General features: G+C 65.7%; 3 protein-coding genes across 5 annotated transcripts; 2 read left to right on the top strand and 1 right to left on the bottom strand.

The window, feature by feature from the left end:
* The first annotated feature begins 2,267 nt into the window (after window positions 1–2,267).
* On the top strand, window positions 2,268–6,420 carry TRIM63 (tripartite motif containing 63). Of its 3 annotated transcripts, XM_030038939.2 has the most exons (9): window positions 2,268–2,494; window positions 2,648–2,814; window positions 3,963–4,131; window positions 4,441–4,536; window positions 4,706–4,939; window positions 5,059–5,081; window positions 5,278–5,402; window positions 5,513–5,590; window positions 5,700–6,420. In XM_030038939.2, exons 1-9 carry the CDS (start codon window positions 2,336–2,338, stop codon window positions 5,708–5,710), a joined length of 1,062 nt encoding a protein of 353 aa, XP_029894799.1. In that variant the 5' UTR covers window positions 2,268–2,335; the 3' UTR covers window positions 5,711–6,420. The 3 variants fall into 3 exon arrangements, with proteins under 3 accessions (XP_029894799.1, XP_029894798.1, XP_029894797.1); XM_030038938.2 differs by having other exon boundaries at window positions 3,966–4,131; window positions 5,513–6,420; XM_030038937.2 differs by having other exon boundaries at window positions 5,513–6,420.
* A 425-nt stretch (window positions 6,421–6,845) lies between these two features.
* SLC30A2 (solute carrier family 30 member 2) lies at window positions 6,846–9,526 on the top strand. Its single transcript, XM_030038936.1, has 8 exons — window positions 6,846–7,117; window positions 7,315–7,514; window positions 7,794–7,940; window positions 8,297–8,450; window positions 8,537–8,693; window positions 8,882–8,987; window positions 9,080–9,214; window positions 9,308–9,526. Exons 1-8 carry the CDS (start codon window positions 7,068–7,070, stop codon window positions 9,451–9,453), a joined length of 1,095 nt encoding a protein of 364 aa, XP_029894796.1. The 5' UTR covers window positions 6,846–7,067; the 3' UTR covers window positions 9,454–9,526.
* Window positions 9,527–10,063: 537 nt separating this feature from the next.
* EXTL1 (exostosin like glycosyltransferase 1) lies at window positions 10,064–18,319 on the bottom strand. Its single transcript, XM_030038925.2, has 12 exons — window positions 17,707–18,319; window positions 16,139–17,421; window positions 12,892–12,985; window positions 12,701–12,808; window positions 12,148–12,267; window positions 11,920–12,052; window positions 11,718–11,836; window positions 11,260–11,355; window positions 11,092–11,178; window positions 10,728–10,888; window positions 10,475–10,646; window positions 10,064–10,392 (listed from the first exon to the last, which is right to left on the bottom strand). Exons 2-12 carry the CDS (start codon window positions 17,071–17,073, stop codon window positions 10,207–10,209), a joined length of 2,211 nt encoding a protein of 736 aa, XP_029894785.1. The 5' UTR covers window positions 17,074–17,421; window positions 17,707–18,319; the 3' UTR covers window positions 10,064–10,206.
* Window positions 18,320–18,827: the final 508 nt, after the last annotated feature.

The raw sequence follows: 18,827 nt of genomic DNA, 5'->3' as shown, positions 1-18,827 counted from the left end.
CGCTGCTCAGAGACCAAGCAGAGGCCTTTCAGATACGCTCCCGCCAGAGCAAGTGCTCTCATACCTCCCCGGGGTTAATTGGAACGAGCCCGGGGGTGATTAGTGCCCTGGGGCCATGCCTAAGCTGCCCCAAGCCAATTAGAAGCCAACGAGTCCCTTGTGGGTTTTGAAAGCTGATTAGGGCATTACAACCCCTCCATTCCCACGAATCCCCTTAATCGAGTCCAGAAGCAATTAGTTCATCAATGCCACCCCCAAGCAGGGCCAGCTCGTGGGCATGGGTGCACATCTGGGTACCCCACTTCTGGCTCCGGTCGGTAGCTGACCCCCGCGCTGCCCTCCTGAGCGCCCGGCCAGCCCTGCTTCCATGCCAACTCCTCCCTGGAAGAGCCCACAGTGCTGAAACGGGGACGATTTTGCAAGATGTGCTTGGCCAGTCCCAGCACAGTCACTTGGTTGACATGCGAGCCTGCCCGGAAGGAGCACCCGAAACAGCTGCGGGGCTGCCCTGCCCTGGGGGGGGCTGGCTGCAGTGAAAATGGGGCCTGTGCACCCATGCACCCCTCTACCCATGCACCCATGTACCCCTGGACTTGCGCACACGTGCACCCATGTACCCATGCACCCTGTGTACCCATGCACCCATGCACTTGTGCACCCAGGTACTCGTGTACCCCTGCACTTGTGCACTCATTTACCCATGGCACCCATGCACCCATGGCACCCATGCACTGGTGCACCCAGGTACTTGTGTACCCCTGCACTTGTGCACTCATTTACCCGTGTACCCATGCACTCTGTGTACCCATGCACTTGTGCACCCAGGTACTCATGTACCCCTTCACTTGTGCACCCATATACCCATGCACCCATGTACCCATGCACCCATGCACTTGTGCGCCCATGTACCCCTGCACCCTGTGTACTCATGCACCCATGCACCCCTGCACTTGCGCACCCATGTACCCCTGCACCCATGCACTTGTGCACCCATGCACTTGTGTGCCCATGTACTCGTGCACCCATGCACTTGTGCACCCATGCACTTGTGCGCCCATGTACTCGTGCACCCATGCACCCCGTGTACCCATGCACCCCTGCACCCATGCACTTGTGCACCCATGCACTTGTGCGCCCATGCACTTGTGTGCCCATGTACTCGTGCACCCATGCACCCCGTGTACCCATGCACCCCTGCACCCATGCACTTGTGCACCCATGCACTTGTGCGCCCATGTACTCATGCACCCCTGCACCCTGTGTACCCACGCACCCCTGCACTTGCGCACCCATGTACCCCTGCACCCACGCACTTGTGCGCCCGCGTACTCGTGCACCCCTGCGCCCCAGCACTCGTGCCCTCCTGCCCGCAGTCGCTGCGGGTGCAGCAGCAGCCACCGTCCCACCCCACCCTGTCCCCCTGCCAGCATCACCCATAGGCGACAGCGCTATAATTACCCCCTCTCTCCCGGTCCAGCTGCCAATATTTACAGATATCCCTGTGGAGGGGTCCTGGCATTTGGCACGCCACCCTGTTTATCACCGTGCTCCGGGGGCTGTTTTCCCCGGCGAGTGCGGGTCCCGAGGGGCCGTGCTCGGTCGCTTCCCCCCCCCCCCGTCAGCCATTTCTGGGTCAGGTTTTGCAACCGAGCGGAGGGGCCGGCTGGGTCGCGGCCGTGCACGTCCGCATCTGGGGGTACAGTAGAGCCCCCCAGTCCCTGCCTGGGGAGGGAAGGGGGGGACCCCGGTGCGTGTGCCGGGCCTGGGGGCCGCATCTCCCTGGTGCTGCCTCTCCCCTCCAAGCACAAGGCGCGTGTTTGCACCCCAGAAATGGTTGCGTTTTGGGGGCGCGAAGGGAAATGCTCTGTATAAGCCACCCCCCCCCCGTGCCGCTGGCCCCGGCTCTGCCCCGTTCCTGGCACCATCACAACATCTGAATGACCGTGGGGCTGGTTTTTGCCCCCCCCCCCCGTCCCCACCCCGATGCCGTTACGGGGTCCAGCCCCAGGATCCGGCCACGCTGACCCCCAGGGTGTGCAACAATTTGGCCCCAGGGCAAAGCCTGTCCCTGTTTACCCCCCAGTTCCAGTTTTGGCACACCAGTAGCCGCAGCACGGGAGGGCAGGGCCTCCTGGACAGCCTGTCCCCAGCTTGTTTACCGCGGCCGGCCGCATCCTGATGGCTCAGTCCCTTGTGACAGGTGCTGTTGCTTCCCCAGATACCCGACCCCGCTTTGGGATTTGGCTCCACATGACCGGGAAGCGCTTTATAAATAGCGGGACGAAGGGTGCTGCCGGCAGCCGAGAGCGGGTGAGAGGAGCGTGCCGTCGTGCCGATGGATTTCCAAGCCGGTATCCTGCGGGATGGCAACCCCATGGAGAGCCTGGAGAAGCAGCTCATCTGCCCCATCTGCCTGGAGATGTTCAGCAAGCCGGTGGTGATCCTGCCCTGCCAGCACAACCTCTGCCGCAAGTGTGCCAACGACGTCTTCCAGGTGAGAGGGGGTCCCCGCGCCCGTTCCCCCCCCACCCTGCTCGGGCTGGAAGTCACCAGGATGCTCGTGGTGCTCTGGGAACGCTCACGGAGCTGTGGGGTTGCTCCTGGAACACCCCCCCCCCCCCCCCAATATTCATCTTCCCCATCCCAGGCTGCCAACCCATACTGGCAGAGCCGGGGCAGCGTGATTTCGGGGGGACGGTTCCGGTGCCCGTCGTGCCGCCACGAGGTTCTGCTGGACCGTCACGGTGTCTATGGGCTGCAGAGGAACCTGCTGGTGGAGAACATCATCGACATTTACAAGCAGGAGTGCTCCAGGTAGGCACAGGAGACCGTGGCTGATGGCTTGTGCCTTGTCCCGGCGGGGACACGGGGACACGGGGACACGGGGACGTGGGGATGGCCACCTCCCGAGCCCCAGCACCGTCGTTGAGACCGCAGGAGATTGCAGCTGGGAGAGAAATTGGGGGGCTTTTCTGCTGGCTCAGTAGTTCCCCATCCAAATCTTCCTCCCCTGACCCAAATCTTGTTTCCCGGTCCAGGGCAATTTGGGTTTCTGGGTGGCTCAGGGGGGGTGGTGGGTCCCTGGGGGGGGGGGGGGTGGCAGCAGGACAGGTCCTGTCCCTTCCACGCTCCGCAGCTGGAGGGTTCGGTGGGAGATAAGAGGTGTGGGGGGACAAATCTGGGCTCTGCTCATGACAGCGGGCACTGCTGGCTGATAAGGAGCAGAGGGACAGTTTGAGGGGGGGCCCACTCAGTAAAGGCGTGCAGCTGGGGGGGGGGATGGGACAGAGGGGTCACAAGTTCCCGAGGCAGAGCGGTGGCCCCGGCCAAATTCCTTGAACCACTGTAAATATTGTTTGAGAGCCATGGGGACGGGGACGATGGCACGGGGCAGGTGTCTGTGGCTGCTGGGGGGGGGGGGCTTGGGGGGGCCAGCCTTGTCTTTGCTTCGGTGGGTTGGCTTGTCCCCACATCCCCCCCCTTGCTGCAGAGGGGACGATTTGGCTGCAGCCCCTGGCTGGGACCCCCCGGGGGGGGGGTTTCTGGGTGCCCCCACCCTGGTCACGCGTTGGGTGACAACAATAAATCCCGGCAGCCCAAAGCTAAAATTAGGCACTTGTGCAGCGTCCCTGGAGCGCAGCCCCGGGGCCCCCCACCCGCCGGTGCCGACTGCTGCCGTGCCCAGTGCCACGCTGGTTTAAACTGGGGCTTACTGGGCTTGGGACTTACGGAGGCACAGAGCTCCCGAAGGAGCAAGTGTGGGGTTATGCCAGGATCCGGCCTCTTTCCCGGGGACCTGATTTTGGGGTGGCTGCGCAGCATCGGTGGGGGTGTCACCGCAGTGGGGGTGATGCCGCAACGGGGACATCGTCGCGGCGGGGACATCACTGCAGTGGGGACGTCATCCCGATGGGGATGTCACCCTGACGGGGACGTCACGGCGGCCGTGCCGCTTTCTCCAGCAGGCCGCTGAAGAAGGGGGAGCACCCCATGTGTAAGGAGCACGAGGACGAGCGGATCAACATCTACTGCGTCACCTGCGAGGTCCCCACCTGCTCCATGTGCAAAGTCTTCGGTTCCCACAAGGACTGCGAGGTCGCCCCGCTGCAAACTGTCTTCCAGGGCCAGAAGGTGCCGTATGGGGGGCGGGGGGGGGACACGGGGGGGGGCCGCGGGGGACACGGCTGGTCCCGGGGCGATGTGCTGAGCTGGGGACGCCACAAATAGCACTGGGACGCGCTCACAGGGTATTAATAGCCCCTCGGGTGAGTTCGCCCAGGAGACAGCCTATATTTAGAGCGGCCGTAGCTTGGGGGGGACGTGGGGGGAGCAGAGCTGGGGCCGGGCAATGCCCAGCCTGTCCCCACATTGGGATGGGAGATGTCCCCTGTCCCCGTCCCCGCTGGTTCAAGCTGTTTCTGTCCATCCGCCCCCGCCCAGACGGAGCTGAACAACTGCATCTCCATGCTGGTGGCGGGGAACGACCGGATCCAGACGATCATCTCCCAGCTGGAGGACTCGTGCCGGTGCACCGAGGTGAGGAAAGGGCAAAAAGGAGCCCTCCGAAACCCGGGGGTGAAACCTCAACCGGGGGCCATTTGGGACGGCCGGGAGGGAGCCGGAGCCCACGGAGCAGGGAAGCTCCCGGGATGCTGCTGGTGCCGAGGGACACACACGTGGCATCCCTTGCCCCTCGTCCCCGCAGGAGAACAGCGAGGCAGCCAAGCAGGAGCTCTGCGCTCGCTTCGATGCCTTGGCAGCGCTGCTGGAGGAGAAGAAGTCGGAGCTGCTGCAGCGCATCACCCGTGAGCAGGGCGACAAGACGGGCTTCGTCCAGGGCCTCATCTGCCAGTACAAAGAGCAGCTGGAGAAATCAAGCCGACTGGTGGAGACGGCCATCCAAGCCATGGAGGAGACCGGGGGGGCCGCCTTCCTCATGGTGAGACCCCCAAACCTCCCCCCCGCTCCCCGCTGGTGACCGCACGGTGTCCCACCGGCTTGGGGACATCCCGGCGGCTGCCGCGTGCCTTCGCTCACCTCTGCTCTCTTCCTCCGCAGAACGCCAAGCAGCTCATTAAAACGTAAGTGCTCAAATTGGGGAAAATTCGGGCATCCTCAGTCCCGCAGCCGGGCAGGATTCGGCCGCGGGGATTTGCCGACGGCACCCAGGAGGCAAGCGCGGGAAGGATTCCCCGACCCCCCCCGCCCCGGTGCCCCGCGGTCCCCCAGCCCGGTGAGGGGACCTGGGGGGGACACGGCCGTGGTCTCCCCGCCCAGGATCGTGGAGGCCTCCAAGGGCGGCAGGCTGGAGAAGATCGAGCACGGCTACGAGAGCATGGACGCCTTCTCGGTGAGCCTGGACCACCTCGCCGAGGCGGTCCGCGCCTTGGACTTTGAGCCCGGTAATTCAGCCCCCGACCCCCCAGTGCCCCTTTACCAACTCCCACCGACCCGGTGGCACCCGTTGCCTTTCCCGGTGGCCCCGTGGTGACGTCTGACCGCCCGTTTGCAGCCGAGGAAGACGAGGAGTACTTCGACGGGGAGGAAGAAGAGGTGGAGGAAGATGTGGCGCCCGAGGGGACGGTGATGGGTAAGGGGTGGCACGGCTGAGCCCACCTCCCTGGGACCCTCAAGCACCCATGGAGGAGCTTCGGGGGCTTGGACCCCCCTCTACCCCCCCCATCCTCTCCCCCTGGCAGCTTCCCAGTAGCCGCAGCGACGTTGCCGGCGCAGGAGAAACGCTGCGGGCGCAGGATGTCCGGCGATGGGACTCGGGACCGGGGGGGGGACATGCCGCGGGGGCCGGTGGTCTTGCGAGCCGGCGCCTGCTCCAGCATGGGACACTTTTCTATACGGGTGCAAAGAGGACAATTCCGCACGTTTTATATCTTTCTTGTTTTGTATATAATTGTCACGGATTTGAATTTTTTGTGTATTTTGTAAAGAAAACTGGTGGTTTGGGTGGTTTTTTTTTTCCCTCGCCTCTTGTTCTCGGCTTGCCAGCCCTGCGATGGGCACTGGGGATACAGGTGGGTTTGCCGGGCTGGTGCTGTCACCGGTGTCCCTGCCAGCACCCAGTGTGGCAGTGGGATGCTTCCCAGTCCAACACTTAATTTTCAGCCTCATTAGCACCTCCAGCAGCACTGGCACCCCGTGCCTGGCCGCCTGCCTGGGATGTAACAGGTTGGCACCCGGCAGGATTTATCTCCCGGTGATGGGGTGCCCGGGGCCAGTGCTCGCCCGGGCCTGGAGATATGGGGGACAGGGAGGATGCTCTGAGCTGTGCCAGTCCCCAAAACAGGGGTGGCCCCGGCATCGAGCTGCCGGTTTGCTGCCGGGTGAGCTCACACGACTGCAAAAACATACCACGAATGCAAAAACATACCACGAATGCAAAAATATACTACGAATGCAAAAATATACCACGTGTGCTTTTCTCCTGCAAAAATATAAGCCCGGCTCAGCGCCTGGCCAAGGGGAAACTGAGGCAGCGCCCGCAGTGGTGCTCCGGGCTGTGCCATAATTGCAATTAGCCCCAGGGCAATTAGCGCTGCTCCCCCAGGGCGGTGGGCAGGAGTCACTGCTGGCGGAGGCGGCGGAGGAGGGGGGGGGGGCTGTCTGATCCCAGGCTTATCTGTCACATGGCTGCTCCACGGCTGGATCTAAATTGGGGGGCCCCGGAGCAGGGAGGGGGGGGGGTCACCGGGTGCCTTTAGGGGGGGGACAAGGGGATGCTCCATCCTCCCCCAGCCTCAGGGGCTGCATCCGTGCCCTGATGGGTTCCTAGCGGGGTGCCCATGGGGGGTCCTAGAGTAATCCCCCCCCCCCCCCCGTCTCCTCCATCAGCAGCCCCTCCGGGTTATGGGCCCGATCCAGGGCAGGCGGCCGCAGGTGCTTTGCAGCCGGCTTGGCCTTCCCTCCCCCCCCCCCCCCCCCCCGGCCGGACTTTGCACACGAGTCCCCGGCGTTTCACACGGGCCGAGGCCACTGGCTGCCACCGAGGACCGGCCACGCGCCGGGGGGGGGGTCACCCACCTCGGCCACCCGCGCCCCGAACCCCGAGGAGGATGGCAGCCGGCGAGGAGAAACGGCATCTGCTGAGCGAGGGCGTAGGAGGGTAAGGGGGGTGCCCCGGGAATTGGGGGGGGGGACAGGGACACGGTGTCCCTTCTTCCCCGTGGGACTCCCACGTGGGGTCCCCTGGAGGTGTGGGGCTGGGGGGGGGGGGGGGGGGAAGCATTCAGGGTTCAACTCGCTCCCCAAAATTCTCCCAGGCCCCCAGCTCCGGCCCCCGACCACCCCTCTCCCCAGCAGGTCCTACCTGGGGGCCGCACAAAAGAACGGACACAACTCGGTGCAGGGACAGGCACCCGTCCTGGAGCTGGGGACGCGGCGCAGCCGGCATTGCCACACGCGGGGAGCCACCGGTCACCCCGGCCAGCAGCAGCGGGCGCGCAGAAAGCTCTACCTGGCCGCCGGCATCTGCCTCGTCTTCATGGTGGGAGAAGCCGTGGGTGAGTGGTGTGGGTGCAGGGTCCGGCCGGGGTGGTCCCCATGGGGGTACCCCGAGTGGCAGCCCGCAGCCCCTCTTGTCCCGATTCCCCGCCGTGGGCGCAGGCAGGGTGCGGGCAGGGCTCCCCATTGCTTTTCGGCTGGTCGAAGCGCCCAGTGGGCCCCCCCCCCCCCCCCCCGCCGACTCTGGCGCTGGGTGACCTGGTTCATGCCTGGCTTGGGGTGGGAACCCTTCTCGGTGCCACCCCGATGTCCCCACTGCCCCCCCGCACCCTCCGCAGGCGGGTACCTGGCGCACAGCCTGGCCATCCTGACGGACGCAGCCCACCTCCTGACGGACTTCGCCAGCATCATGATCAGCCTCTCCGCGCTCTGGGTGTCCTCGCGCCCCCCGACCAAAACCATGAATTTCGGCTGGCACCGGGCAGGTAACGGGGTGGAACCACCCCCGGGGGCTGCCCTCCGGCTCCCGGAGACCCCAGGGAACGCTCGGAGCATCCCAGGGTGCCCTCTCCAAGGGGACCGGGTGCCTTGGGGAGCTCTGGGGGGCATGGGGAGCCCTGGGGGGCACGGGGACCCCCAACAAAGCCCCGGCACCATGCGCACGGGCAGGGCAGGGCAAGAGGCACCGCCGTCCCTGTGCGGGGAGCAACCCCAGGGATGGGTGCTGGGTGCCCACCCTGAGCCCCGATGCAGCCGTAGGGGGGGGGGCCGGGAGGGTGCTCAGGCTTGGCACGGCAGTGAAGCGGCAATGTGGGGCTGGGGCGGGGGGGGCTCTCCGCAGAAATTCTGGGGGCCCTGCTCTCCGTGCTCTCCATCTGGGTGGTGACGGGTGTCCTGGTCTACCTGGCGGCCCAGCGTCTGCTCTCGGCCGACTACGACATCGAGGGTAGCGTCATGCTCATCACCTCCGCCTGCGCCGTGGCCGTCAACATCGTGTACGTATGGCCGGCTCTCACCCTCTCCCGGCGTCCCTCACCCCTGCCCGGTGTCCCTGGGGATGTCACCGCTGCCCTGCCCGCAGGATGGGGGTTGCTCTGCACCAGACCGGGCACGGGCACAGCCACGGGGCGACAGGCGAGCAGCCCGACGCCAGCGTCCGCGCTGCCTTCGTCCACGTCGTGGGGGACCTGCTGCAGAGCGTCGGCGTCCTCATCGCCTCCTACATCATCTTCTTTAAGGTCTGCGTGGTCACGGGGGCAAACGGGATGCTGGGGATGGGGACACGGGGGACAGCGGCTTCGGCCGGCCCTGGCCAGGCACAAGGGTGAGACGGAGGGGACCGTGTCCTCTCCCCCCCGGTAACGATGGGGATTTGGGGTGGGGGTGACGGCGCCGGAGGGACCTCACCCTCTCCCACCCCCTCCAGCCCGAGTACAAGTACGTGGATCCCATCTGCACCTTCCTTTTCTCCGCGCTGGTGCTGGGGACGACGCTGACCATCCTCCGCGACGTCCTCCTCGTCCTCATGGAGGGTAGGGACCCACCGGGGGGGGTGCGGGCCGTGGGGCCACCCACGGGTGCGGCGGCCCCCGTCCCTCCAGGGCCTGCGGCTCTCCCTCCCCAGGCACCCCCAAAGGGATGGACTTCAACGCCGTGCAGGAGACGCTGCTGGCGGTGGAGGGGGTGGAAGCCGTGCACAGCCTCCACATCTGGGCGCTGACGGCGGCACAGCCGCTGCTCTCGGTGCACATCGCCATCAGTGAGTGTCGCTCCCCGGGGAAAAGATGGAGGAGGGGGGGGATGGATTTGGGGTCTACCCACACCCCGACATCCCCTCCTTTGCTCCTCGCAGACGCGGGTGCCAGCGCGCAGGAGGTGCTGGAGGAGGCCAGCTCCCGGCTGCAGGGCACTTTCCGCTTCCACACCACCACCATCCAGGTGGAAAGTTACTCCGAGGAGATGCGGGACTGCCGGGAGTGCCAGCCGCCCCGCGACTGAGCCCCCCCCCCGCCTCGGCAGCCCCTTCGTGTCCCGAGGGGGACTTTTCATGCGTGGAAAATAAAGCGGAGCAAAGGGCTGGGTGCGTGCAGGGCGGGGATGTTGGTTCTGGCGGCACCGGGGTGTTATCTCGGGTGTCTGCTAGGAATGAAGGCAGCAAGGACAGACCCATGGCTGCGGCGGCCGGAGGAGAGCAGCCGTTGGAGGCCAGCAGCCTTAATTTTCCCTGTTTCTATTCGGCTGGTGGGAAATGCAGCTGAAATGGCCCTTTTCCCTTCTTCGGGGAGCGCTGCGAGGCAATGGGGTGCTGGGGTGCCCCGGGGGCTACGGGGGGACCCATCCCAGCTGGGGGAAGGGAGGACACACTCGCCCTGCTCTCACCTCTTATCGCTCCTCTGTTTGCCCTCGGGAAGCCAAAGGACTGGCCCTCCCCGCAGGGCTGGTGGCCGGGGGGGGCTGTGCGCACGGCCGGGTGCCACACGGGTTATTCCCAGTGTGCCCAGGTGGCCACCGATGGTGGAAGCACCGGTGCACCAAACCGCCGGTGCTCCCGGTGCTCCGCACCAGGCACAGCCCGCTCCCCGGCATCCTACAGCCACCGGTCGGATTCTGCCTCTCTACCCACCTTTATTGTACTGGTAAAACCCAATAACGAGTAAAACCCCGTCAGCAGCAACTGCCTGTTCCGGGAGAGCTCCGTGCACCAGGAACGGGGCACCCAGGGCCGGCTCCGACCCTGATCCCCGGCAGCCCTCAGGGTTTCTCCAAGCGTGGGTATTTCTTGCGCAGGACGGAGACCTGGTCCTTGAAGAGGACGGGGTCGAGGCGCAGCTGGGAGGACACGAGGGGCATGTAGCCGAACCAGTCCGCCAACTGGTTGAGGCAGTCCTGATGCTGGGAGAAACGCCGGCCGCCGGCCGCCCCGGTCGTGCCCTTCACCTTGGCAAGAGGGGAGCGTGGGGGTGAGGGGCTCCGCTCCCCGACCAGGGGGGGGTCCCGCATCCCCATCCCTGCACCCTACCTGCTGGGACACGCTTTCCTTGTGCTGCTTCCGCTGGGTGACCTTGATGGGCGGCAGCTTGGTGACGGCGGCCACGAGGACGTTCATCAGGATGTCCTCGCAGGCGGCCAGGCCGTCCACCAGCTCCCGCAGCCCCGCCGGCAGGTATTCCGTGAAAAGGCTGTGATAATACCTGGGGGGAGGGAGCGAGGTGGGGGGGGGGCAGGATACGGCCGAGCCCCCCCAACCTGCCGGTTTCTCCCCGGCTGGGTACCTGTGGTAGAAGGCGGCGGCGGTGAGGACGATGGAGAGCTCGTTGGTCCACTTGGAGGTGTAGCCCCAGCGCTTCTGCTCGGCGTCCCAGAAGTGGCTCTGCGTGGGGAAGCCCACGATGCGCTCGGGGAAGCTGCGCCACACCGTGAAGGCAAAGTCCACCTGGTACGGGATGGAGGATGGTGTCACCCGGCTGTGGGGACCCGCGGGAGGGGGCTCACCATCGCCCCTGGTCGTGGGGGATACGGGGACAGCGGGCGCCGCTCCTTGCCAGCCCTGCGGTGACCACCGAGCATCCTTCCCGGCTCGGCTCGGGGTTTGCCCCAGCTCCATGGGGCTGGGGACCGCGGCAGCCACGGCCTCACCTCGCTGGTCGAGAGGCTGGCGTGCTCATCCAGGCTCAGCACGGCGTCCGTCTGGATGGCCGCGTAGGGGAAGAATCGGTCGCTGAGCTACAGGGGGGGAAAAATCAGGTTGAGATGTGCCATGGGGTGGATGCCCCAGCTCCCTGCCCGCATCCCGGCTCCTCTCACCTTCCCCCTGCCCTGGATGATGGTCAGAGGCACGGTGGTCTGGGGCCATTTCCCGCTTGGCGGTGGTGGCTTCTCGCAGCTCCAAAGCACCAGGATCTGCGGGGGGGAGGACCAGCGTGTCTGGGGGTTTTTGGCCAGGCTGACCCATTGGGGTGCATCGGTGTTTGCAGGGCGGCCACGGCTGAGCCCTCCCCGGCCCCGCAGCAGGACCAGCTCCAGCCCAGCTCACCCCAAAACCATCTCATGGCAGTTTGGACCAGAATAAACCCACGGGTGGTCCCACCTCCACCCCGGTGGGCTGGGGAGACAGCTCTGCCCACCCAAGGGTGACACCATCAGCCATCCCCTCCCGCCCCTAAACTCACTCGTGCCCTTCCCAGCCCACGGGACCCCGCTCCATCCCTCCCGCTGCATCCCTGGGAGCTGCACCGAGCGCGGCGGGGCTCAGCTCCCCCCACCTGGGCGCAGTACTGGGATCCGGAGACGGCTTGGATGAGCCTGAGGATGGGCTGGGAGAGGGAACCGGCCGGCGAGACGGCCCGGATGAAAGCCGTAAACTTCTCGGAGGGGCTGGAGCCTGAAAAAAGGCGGCGAGAGGAGGATAGGTGTTGTGGCATGCGCTGAGTTTGCCGTGCTCAGCTGGGGCAGGCAGGATCCTACCGTGCTGCAGGTAGTAAAAGGGAAAGTCCCCGAGGTGGGTGGAGAATTCGGGCAGAGCCAGGAGCCCCCCAGGCAGCGTGTTCCAGAGAAAACGGGAGCGGGAGCGGTGTGGGAGCAGCCGGTCCTTGATGATCTGCCAGAGGCCGGAGAGATGCCCTCAGCACCCTGGTTGTGACCCCGGGGGCTGGCGGGGGGGGGGGGGGGAGACATTCGGGGTGGGGGGCTCACCTCCAGCGTGGTGTGTACGATCTTGTCGACGGAGGAGAAGTACGCGTCCCAGAGGAACTGGGTCTGCTGCTGGAAAGCCAGCACGCGCTCCGGGTGGATGCAGCGGACGGCGGAGGGGATCTGTGCCGATGAGGGGGGAGTTGGTTTCTCACCTCGCCCCCCCCCTCCCCAGCCCCCCGGCAGGGCTGTCTTGTCTCCGTGCCATCCCAAGGGACACCCCCTGGCCAAGGATGCTGTGCCACCGCCCCGCTGTGGCTCTGCCACCTCCTCTCCCTGGAGCAGGATCTGGCCCAGGACCCCCCAAGGGCTTTGGGTTTGTGGAGGTGCTCAACACCCACCCCCCAAGATGAACGATGCCCCAGGGCTGTGGCTGGGACAGGACCCCCGCTCCGGGCTGGATGAGACGCCCCTTGCATCCACCTGCAGGAGGGCTGCTGGGCTCAGCTGTGGAGGTTTCATCCCCAAGCTTAACTGGGAGCTCCACCACCACTGGGGTCATTACGGGGGGGGGGGTCCCTTGTGTCCGGCGTGGGGCAGGATCCGGCCACGGTACCTGCAGGAGCAGCCTCTCATTGCCCACGACGGCAGCTTTGCCCCAGTCGATGGCCTCGGCGAAGGGCAGCTCCCAGCCATCGCTCAGCAGCACGGGGATGCAGGCGGCCTGCGGCGGGACCCCACACAGGCTGGGACAGAGCCCCCGGATCCCGGAGAGGGGGTTCCCCCATCCCCCTGCCCACCCCATACCTGCAGCGCCTCCAGAAAGCGGAAGGAGCCCAAGCGCCTGCCCCGGGGCACGATGCAGAACGTGGAGTTGTGCAGCAGCTCCTGGTAGTTGAACCTGGGATGGGACATGGGGTGGGGGGGTCAGACACAGACCCCCCACCTCCTTGTGAGCATCCCGGGGGGGTCTCACTAGCACCCAGCAAGGCTGAGCATCCCTCCTGGGGGTGCACGGGGCCAGCCCAGGGCAGCGTTAGGATTAATCGGGGCTGATTTTTGGCTCTGAAAAGCCCCGGCTGTGCGGGGCCGGTGGAGCAGAGGTGCCCTGAGTGATGGAGGGTCGTGTCCACGGTCAGAAAGGGAACCTGTGGCAGAGCCAGGAACCAAATTTGGCTCGAAGTGGGGGGGGGGTCAGGATAGGATCCCGGTACCCAGGCAGCGCTTGGCTTTCCGTGGTGTTACCCAGTTCCCTCCACGCGCCTGTAATGAAACCCCACGCAAAGCCAGCGCCCGAACCCCCGAGCCCGAAACTGCGGCGACTCCTTTGCCGTGCCCAGACTTGCCGGGCAGGACCAACCCTGCCTGCCCTGGCAGCGTTTTGGCAGGGGCAGAGGGTTGGCTGCCTGCAGGGGTGCAGGCAATGTGCTCCCCCCGCAAGGCTGGGCTCGCACCGCGGGGTTATGAAAGCCCCTTCTGTGCGGCCGATGGGGAGAGGCTCGTCCGCTGCCGCGTCCCCGCGACCACGCCGGAAAATCCAATATTGACTTTAGGTTGGGACAGACCCGGTCTGTTCCCGCCTGCGGGGAGGGAGGGACAGGGCAGCCGGGTCCTGGGTGGGCTGGGGGGGATGAGCGTGGTCTAGCTGGGGGGGGCCGTGAGGCTAAAGGGGCTGCTTGAAATGTGCTGGTCCCCAGGGGGAAGGGTCTCCCCACGGTGGGGACGTGGGGCTGGCGCCAGCCTGGGGGTTGAGATGTGTCCCCTCCGAGAGTGCTAGAGCACCCTGGCACCCCGGCATGTGGGAAATTGGCCCCAATACCAAGGCAGAAAGTTTTACAAACAAAACCCACCCCCGGATGAATTACGCCAACGTCTCCGACAGATGCCGAAAACCCCATTAGTGCTCCGTGCCTCGTTAACACCCCAGCTCCTGGCCGAGCGACCTGCCGGAGGGGCGAGGGCAGCTCAAACAAGGCCAAGACCCCCCCCCCCTCCATGAAACCACAGCAGTGACAGCCACATCCCGGGGAGCCGGACACTTCCAGCGCTCACCCTCAGAGCAGCCCTGCTGCCACCCACTCCTTTGGGGACCCCAAACCCGGCCGTGACCCCCAGCACCTCCGCGGGGCCGTTCCCGCTGCCAGGGTTGGGTGGGCAGCAGGATGCGTCCCGAGGGGCAGAGCGACCGCGGGCAGCCTCCCCTCGCAGGCGGCCGTTGCGGGGAGGCTGGCGCCGGCCAGGCTGCGGGGCCAAAACCTCTCGATGGAAATACTTTGCTCCTGACGCGCTGCGGTTTCCGCGTAATCACGCCGTCAGGGCTTCCTTGTTTTGTTAGGAGCCGGGACGGGCGTCCACCACGCTCCCTCCGCCTGGCTCCTCCACGGCTCCGGCCAGGCACGGTGCCGCCGGAGAACCTGTCGGCTCCAGAGAGCCTTTTCCAAGCCGCTTTGATTGCTTTAAACCCGGGGCAGCCCGCAGCGGGGCCAGGCTGCGGCACTGCTACAAGCCGCCCTTTATCCGGGCACAGAACCGGTTTGTTTTAGGCAGCCCCCTGAGCGCGAGGAGGGTGATGGAGCCCCCAGCAAGGCCTTCCTCTGCTCCCTGTAGCTCTCCGCCGCGCCGGCACCCACCGCCCCGAACAAACGGGGACGTCCCCGATGCACCGGGCGAACGGGGCAGCTGGGGTCTCACTTTGCCAACCGTGGCGTGTCCCCTCCCCATCGTCACTCTGTCACTGTCCCAGCTCCGGGTCCGGGGACGTCTTCTGCCGGGGCAGGAGGGCATAAATCCCCCGCGCGAGGTCAGGCAGAGCTGGCCCAGTGCAATGGAGACGCCGGTGGCTTTTTGCCCGGTGTCCCGTGGGGATGAGCTGGAATGGCAGAGGCTCGGGGTCACGCACGAGCACGCTGCCCTGTGCCACGTGTTCCCTGTCTATCTGCTGCCTAAAGCCGTCCCGGGCGAGGTGTAAATCTCCCTGTACTTGCAAACAGCTTTAGGGGATTACCTGGGCTGGGCGGGAGGAGAATTTCCCATCCCACCGCCCCTCGGCACGGCACCGGGCTGACCGTGGGCCCACCGTCTCGCCAGCGCGTGGCATCTCCCACCGTCCTGCGATGCCCCGTCCCCAAAAAGGCTCCGCTGCAGGGGCTGACCCTGCTGGGCTGGTGGCACCCGCCGGACGGGGCCACGTGGTGCCCGAGCCACCCCGAAGCCCCGGCTAATCCCGGTGCCCGCAGCACCCTGGCTCCACTTTTACCTCCCGGCACCTCCTAAGACGCTTTGAGGATGATGCCAAACGTGGCCTCTCCCCATCTGCTCTCCTCCGGCTGGGTGGCTGCGGGATGTCCCCAGGCAGTGGGACGGGAACCTGCCCGTCACCAGCGGGACAGGGTCTGTGCTTACCAGCCCCGGACTGGGCAGCTGGTGACGGGTCCCAAGCAGCTGGACGGGGAGGTGAGGAGCCGGCGTGCGTCCCCGCAGCATGGAGCCCCCCAAACTCACAGAACTTTGTCCCGGGTCCATCACACACTGCCGCCGCCATCCCCATTTGCGAGGGGGGACGCAGGGGGACCCCCCACCCCACCACGTCTGGGTGAGCTCAGGGCTGCCCACGCTGGGATGCCCAAGGACCCACCAGTTTTGTGGGATTTTTAGCGGAGCCAGTGATGGGGGGATGTTTCGGGCTCATCTCCAAGAGAAATGTTTATGCTAGTGGAAGGCAGGAGGGGGGAGAAGAAAAGCATCATTCATCAGCGTTAGGAAAAAGGGAAATCGTATTAGAGGCGGCCGCGGTGATTGCAGATAAGAGCCGCTCTCGCCAGATTACTCAAACTTTAATACAGAACAGGAGAGCCCTGAACAATCAGCGCCTCACTCCCCACTATGGAAATGAAACCTTCATCTATTTCGGGAGAGCCCAAAACTTTCCTCTGTTCCCACATCCGGACATCCAGCCACCGCAGACGGGCATGGCTGCATCCCGCAAAGAGGCAGGAACATTTTTGGGGTGTCCCCCCCCAACCAGACCCCCTTTCCCACCCCATCCCCAACTCACTTTTCATAGTCGACGTTATCCTTGTCGCAGCGCGTGTCCTTGTGCTTCTCCCAGTCCTTGCCGTGCTTGCAGGTGGTGAGCGAGATGATGTCCTTCCCATTATGGATGTGGTGCAGCGCGTTCCTGGTGCTGGAGCCGATGCCGGTCAGGTACCGCTTCCCCTTGAACACCAACAAATATTTCTTTTTTGGGGGGACCGAGTCCTGATACAACCACCCCTTCTCCCCGCCGCGCTGCGGGTGGTCCTTGGGGAAGAGAGGGATGGAGATGTCAAAGCCGGGCCTGAAGCTCTCGGTGTAGAAGCTGGCTTTGGCCAGGATGGCCTGGCCAATATCGAAACCCAGGTCCTCAGTGTAATTGGGCCAGGTGCCCGAGTAGAGGTTGAAGATGAGGTGGTTACGGCCGCCGTTCCAGAGCGGGAAGCCGCGGATTTTCTCATCGACGTTACGGACGTATTGACCCGAGAGATGGTCGCGGTCCAGTGTGTCGATGCTGAGGATGAAGAGGCAAGCTTCCTCGGGGTTCGGGGTGTAGTACCGAGAACGCTCGATGGAAGCGAGGATTTTGCCATAACTCTCCGAGAGGGGCTGGTCCCTCTCCCGAGGGTAGGTGAAGACTTTGAAGCCGTGCTTCTCGCACCTGGAGAAGTCGAAGCAGGTTTCCATCCGGCATCTGCTGTTCTTGTAGACGCTCAGCCGTGCCGCCCGCCGCTCCCGGGGCGATGGCAGTGAGGGGTCCCCATCGCTCTGGAGCTCCTCGGAGTCTGCAAAGCTTTTGAGGAGGGACCGATCCGTCCAGCGGGGCCAGTTCCTCCGGGCTTCGGTTTTCCTCCCAGAAAAGAAAGCGAAATGGCGCAGCTGGTCTCCTCCAAAGAAGAAAAGCAGGAGCCAAGAGGCAAGGAAAGTCAGGAAAATGTATTTCTTCCTGGTCTGCATAGGTTCACGCGTGGCCTCGGCTCCTCATCGGGCTCGGACGGGCACCAGAGTCCGGTCGAAAGGCCGATGTCCCAAACTCCAAGCGGGCAGTGGGATGGCTCCCAGCCCCCAGATATTGTCCCACGGTCCTTGCGGCCCGTGGGAGCGTGAATAAACCCCACGGTCCTCTTGCTGTCCCCTCCGACCAGGTCTGCGCTGGCTTTTCGGGGCCGTCCCTCTCTCCGGCTGCGGAGCAGAGCTCGGTGCAGCGGCGTCCCGCTCCCTTCCCTGTGGCGCAGCGTTTACTTCGCTGGGCCCCCGTGCCGCGACAATGACATTTCCATCGCCGCTTGGCCCAGCTTCAAATCCCTGGAGAAGGGGAGAGGTCACACCGTCACCGTCCTGCCGCCACTAACCGTGTCACCGCAAGCGGCTCCCCACGTCCCCGCGGCGGGGACCCCCCCCCCAGGGAATAAAAATGAATAAAAATTAATTAAAAATAAATAAAATTGATAAAAATTAATACAATTTAATAAAAATTAATAAAAATAAATTCTCCTGCTCCCTCCAGAGCCCCCATCTCTCACCACCCTGCTCCTTCCCCACCTCCAAGCCCGGTGTCCCCCTATCCCGTGTCGTCCCCCCCCCCGTTACCTTTGGGGACACACAGTCCCGGGCGGATTTCGGGCCACCGTGCCCTGAAGTCTCGATATACGGTTCCCCGCTGCTCCGGGTTGCATCCCCGGCCGGGGAAGGCGGCGGAGCAGCCGCCGTGCCCCCCCCCCGCCGCCGGGTTCTCCCCGCCCGCGGAGGAGCCGCTGCGGGAGGATCCGCGCAGCCCCGGTCCCGGGTGGGTGTGGGGGGTCTCCCCCCTCCGCTCGCCTGTCCCGGGGGTGTCCCCGGTGAAGTGCGCTTGGCTGGGGAGGGGGGGTGTTCCCCCCCCCCCCCCTTGTCACCTTGTCCGTTTGTCCCCGCGTTGGGCTGTCTGTCCCCGTATCCCCCCCGGCTGCCTGTGCAAGCCCTCAGCTGCCTGCGCTCCCCGTGGCTGCCTGTGTGTGTGTCCCCCCCCGGGGCTGGCTGTCACCCGTCCGTCTGTCCGTCCGTGTCGTGTCCCCCCCCCGGGGCTGGCTGTCCCCTATCCGCCTGCCCGTGCCCCCCCCCCCCGGAGCTGACTGTCCCCCTTGCCCGTCTCTTCCCCGGTCAGTGCCCGGTCCCGGTGCCCAGCCGGTCCCCGTGGTCCATCACCCGCCGTGGTCCATCCATCCCCCCCCCCCGGTTCCGTGCCCCCCCCTCCCCGCGCCCCGTCCGCATCTGTTACACCGCGTCCTCGTCCCACCGTCACAACATTCGCCCTTGGCCCCGCCCCACTCGTCTCCCATTGGTCTCTCTCGCCCCCGTGGGCGTGGCCCGCACCCACCAGAGGGCGAGCCCAGCCGAGCGTTCCGCCCTCCCCCCCCCCCTGCGGCGCCTTCCCATTGGCAGCGCCTCGCCGCCCGCAGAGCGCCCACGTGGGACGGGGGTTCCCCGCGCGCCCGGGGAGGGGCGGGGGAGAAGGGGTGGTGCCCTGAGGGGGCCGGGGCTCCGCAGGGTCCCTGCGCCGCCCGCTCGTTGCGGGACCCCACGCGAGGGCCGTCCCACGTCCCGTGTCCCCCCCCTTCGCGTCCCTGCTGGCGGGGGCGTCCGGTGGCGGGGAGCCCCAAGTGGAGCGGCCCGTCCCGCTGGTCCCAGCCCTCGGGTGCTGCTGCCTTCAGCCCCACCACCCCCCAGCCCCTCTG

This window comes from Aquila chrysaetos, chromosome 16, assembly GCF_900496995.4.
Source record: "Aquila chrysaetos chrysaetos chromosome 16, bAquChr1.4, whole genome shotgun sequence".
Classification (NCBI taxonomy): Eukaryota; Metazoa; Chordata; class Aves; order Accipitriformes; family Accipitridae; genus Aquila; species Aquila chrysaetos.
The sequence above is the reverse complement of the archived record's forward strand: the minus strand, read 5'-3'. Positions and strand labels throughout refer to the sequence as shown.

Excerpts from the sequence above, each read along its gene's own strand:
- TRIM63 (XM_030038937.2), top strand. The coding sequence starts at position 2,336 with ATGGATTTCCAAGCCGGTATCCTGCGGGATGGCAACCCCATGGAGAGC. Across the intron at positions 4,940-5,058 it reads GGGGGGCCGCCTTCCTCATG|AACGCCAAGCAGCTCATTAA; the intron begins GTGAGACCCCCA and ends CTTCCTCCGCAG. Across the intron at positions 5,082-5,277 it reads GCCAAGCAGCTCATTAAAAC|GATCGTGGAGGCCTCCAAGG; the intron begins GTAAGTGCTCAA and ends CTCCCCGCCCAG.
- EXTL1 (XM_030038925.2), bottom strand. The coding sequence starts at position 17,073 with ATGCAGACCAGGAAGAAATACATTTTCCTGACTTTCCTTGCCTCTTGG. Across the intron at positions 11,837-11,919 it reads CTTTTACTACCTGCAGCACG|GCTCCAGCCCCTCCGAGAAG; the intron begins GTAGGATCCTGC and ends GCCTTTTTTCAG. Across the intron at positions 10,393-10,474 it reads AGGAAAGCGTGTCCCAGCAG|GTGAAGGGCACGACCGGGGC; the intron begins GTAGGGTGCAGG and ends CCTCTTGCCAAG.
- SLC30A2 (XM_030038936.1), top strand. The coding sequence starts at position 7,068 with ATGGCAGCCGGCGAGGAGAAACGGCATCTGCTGAGCGAGGGCGTAGGA. Across the intron at positions 7,118-7,314 it reads CTGAGCGAGGGCGTAGGAGG|GTCCTACCTGGGGGCCGCAC; the intron begins GTAAGGGGGGTG and ends TCTCCCCAGCAG. Across the intron at positions 8,694-8,881 it reads CCTACATCATCTTCTTTAAG|CCCGAGTACAAGTACGTGGA; the intron begins GTCTGCGTGGTC and ends CACCCCCTCCAG.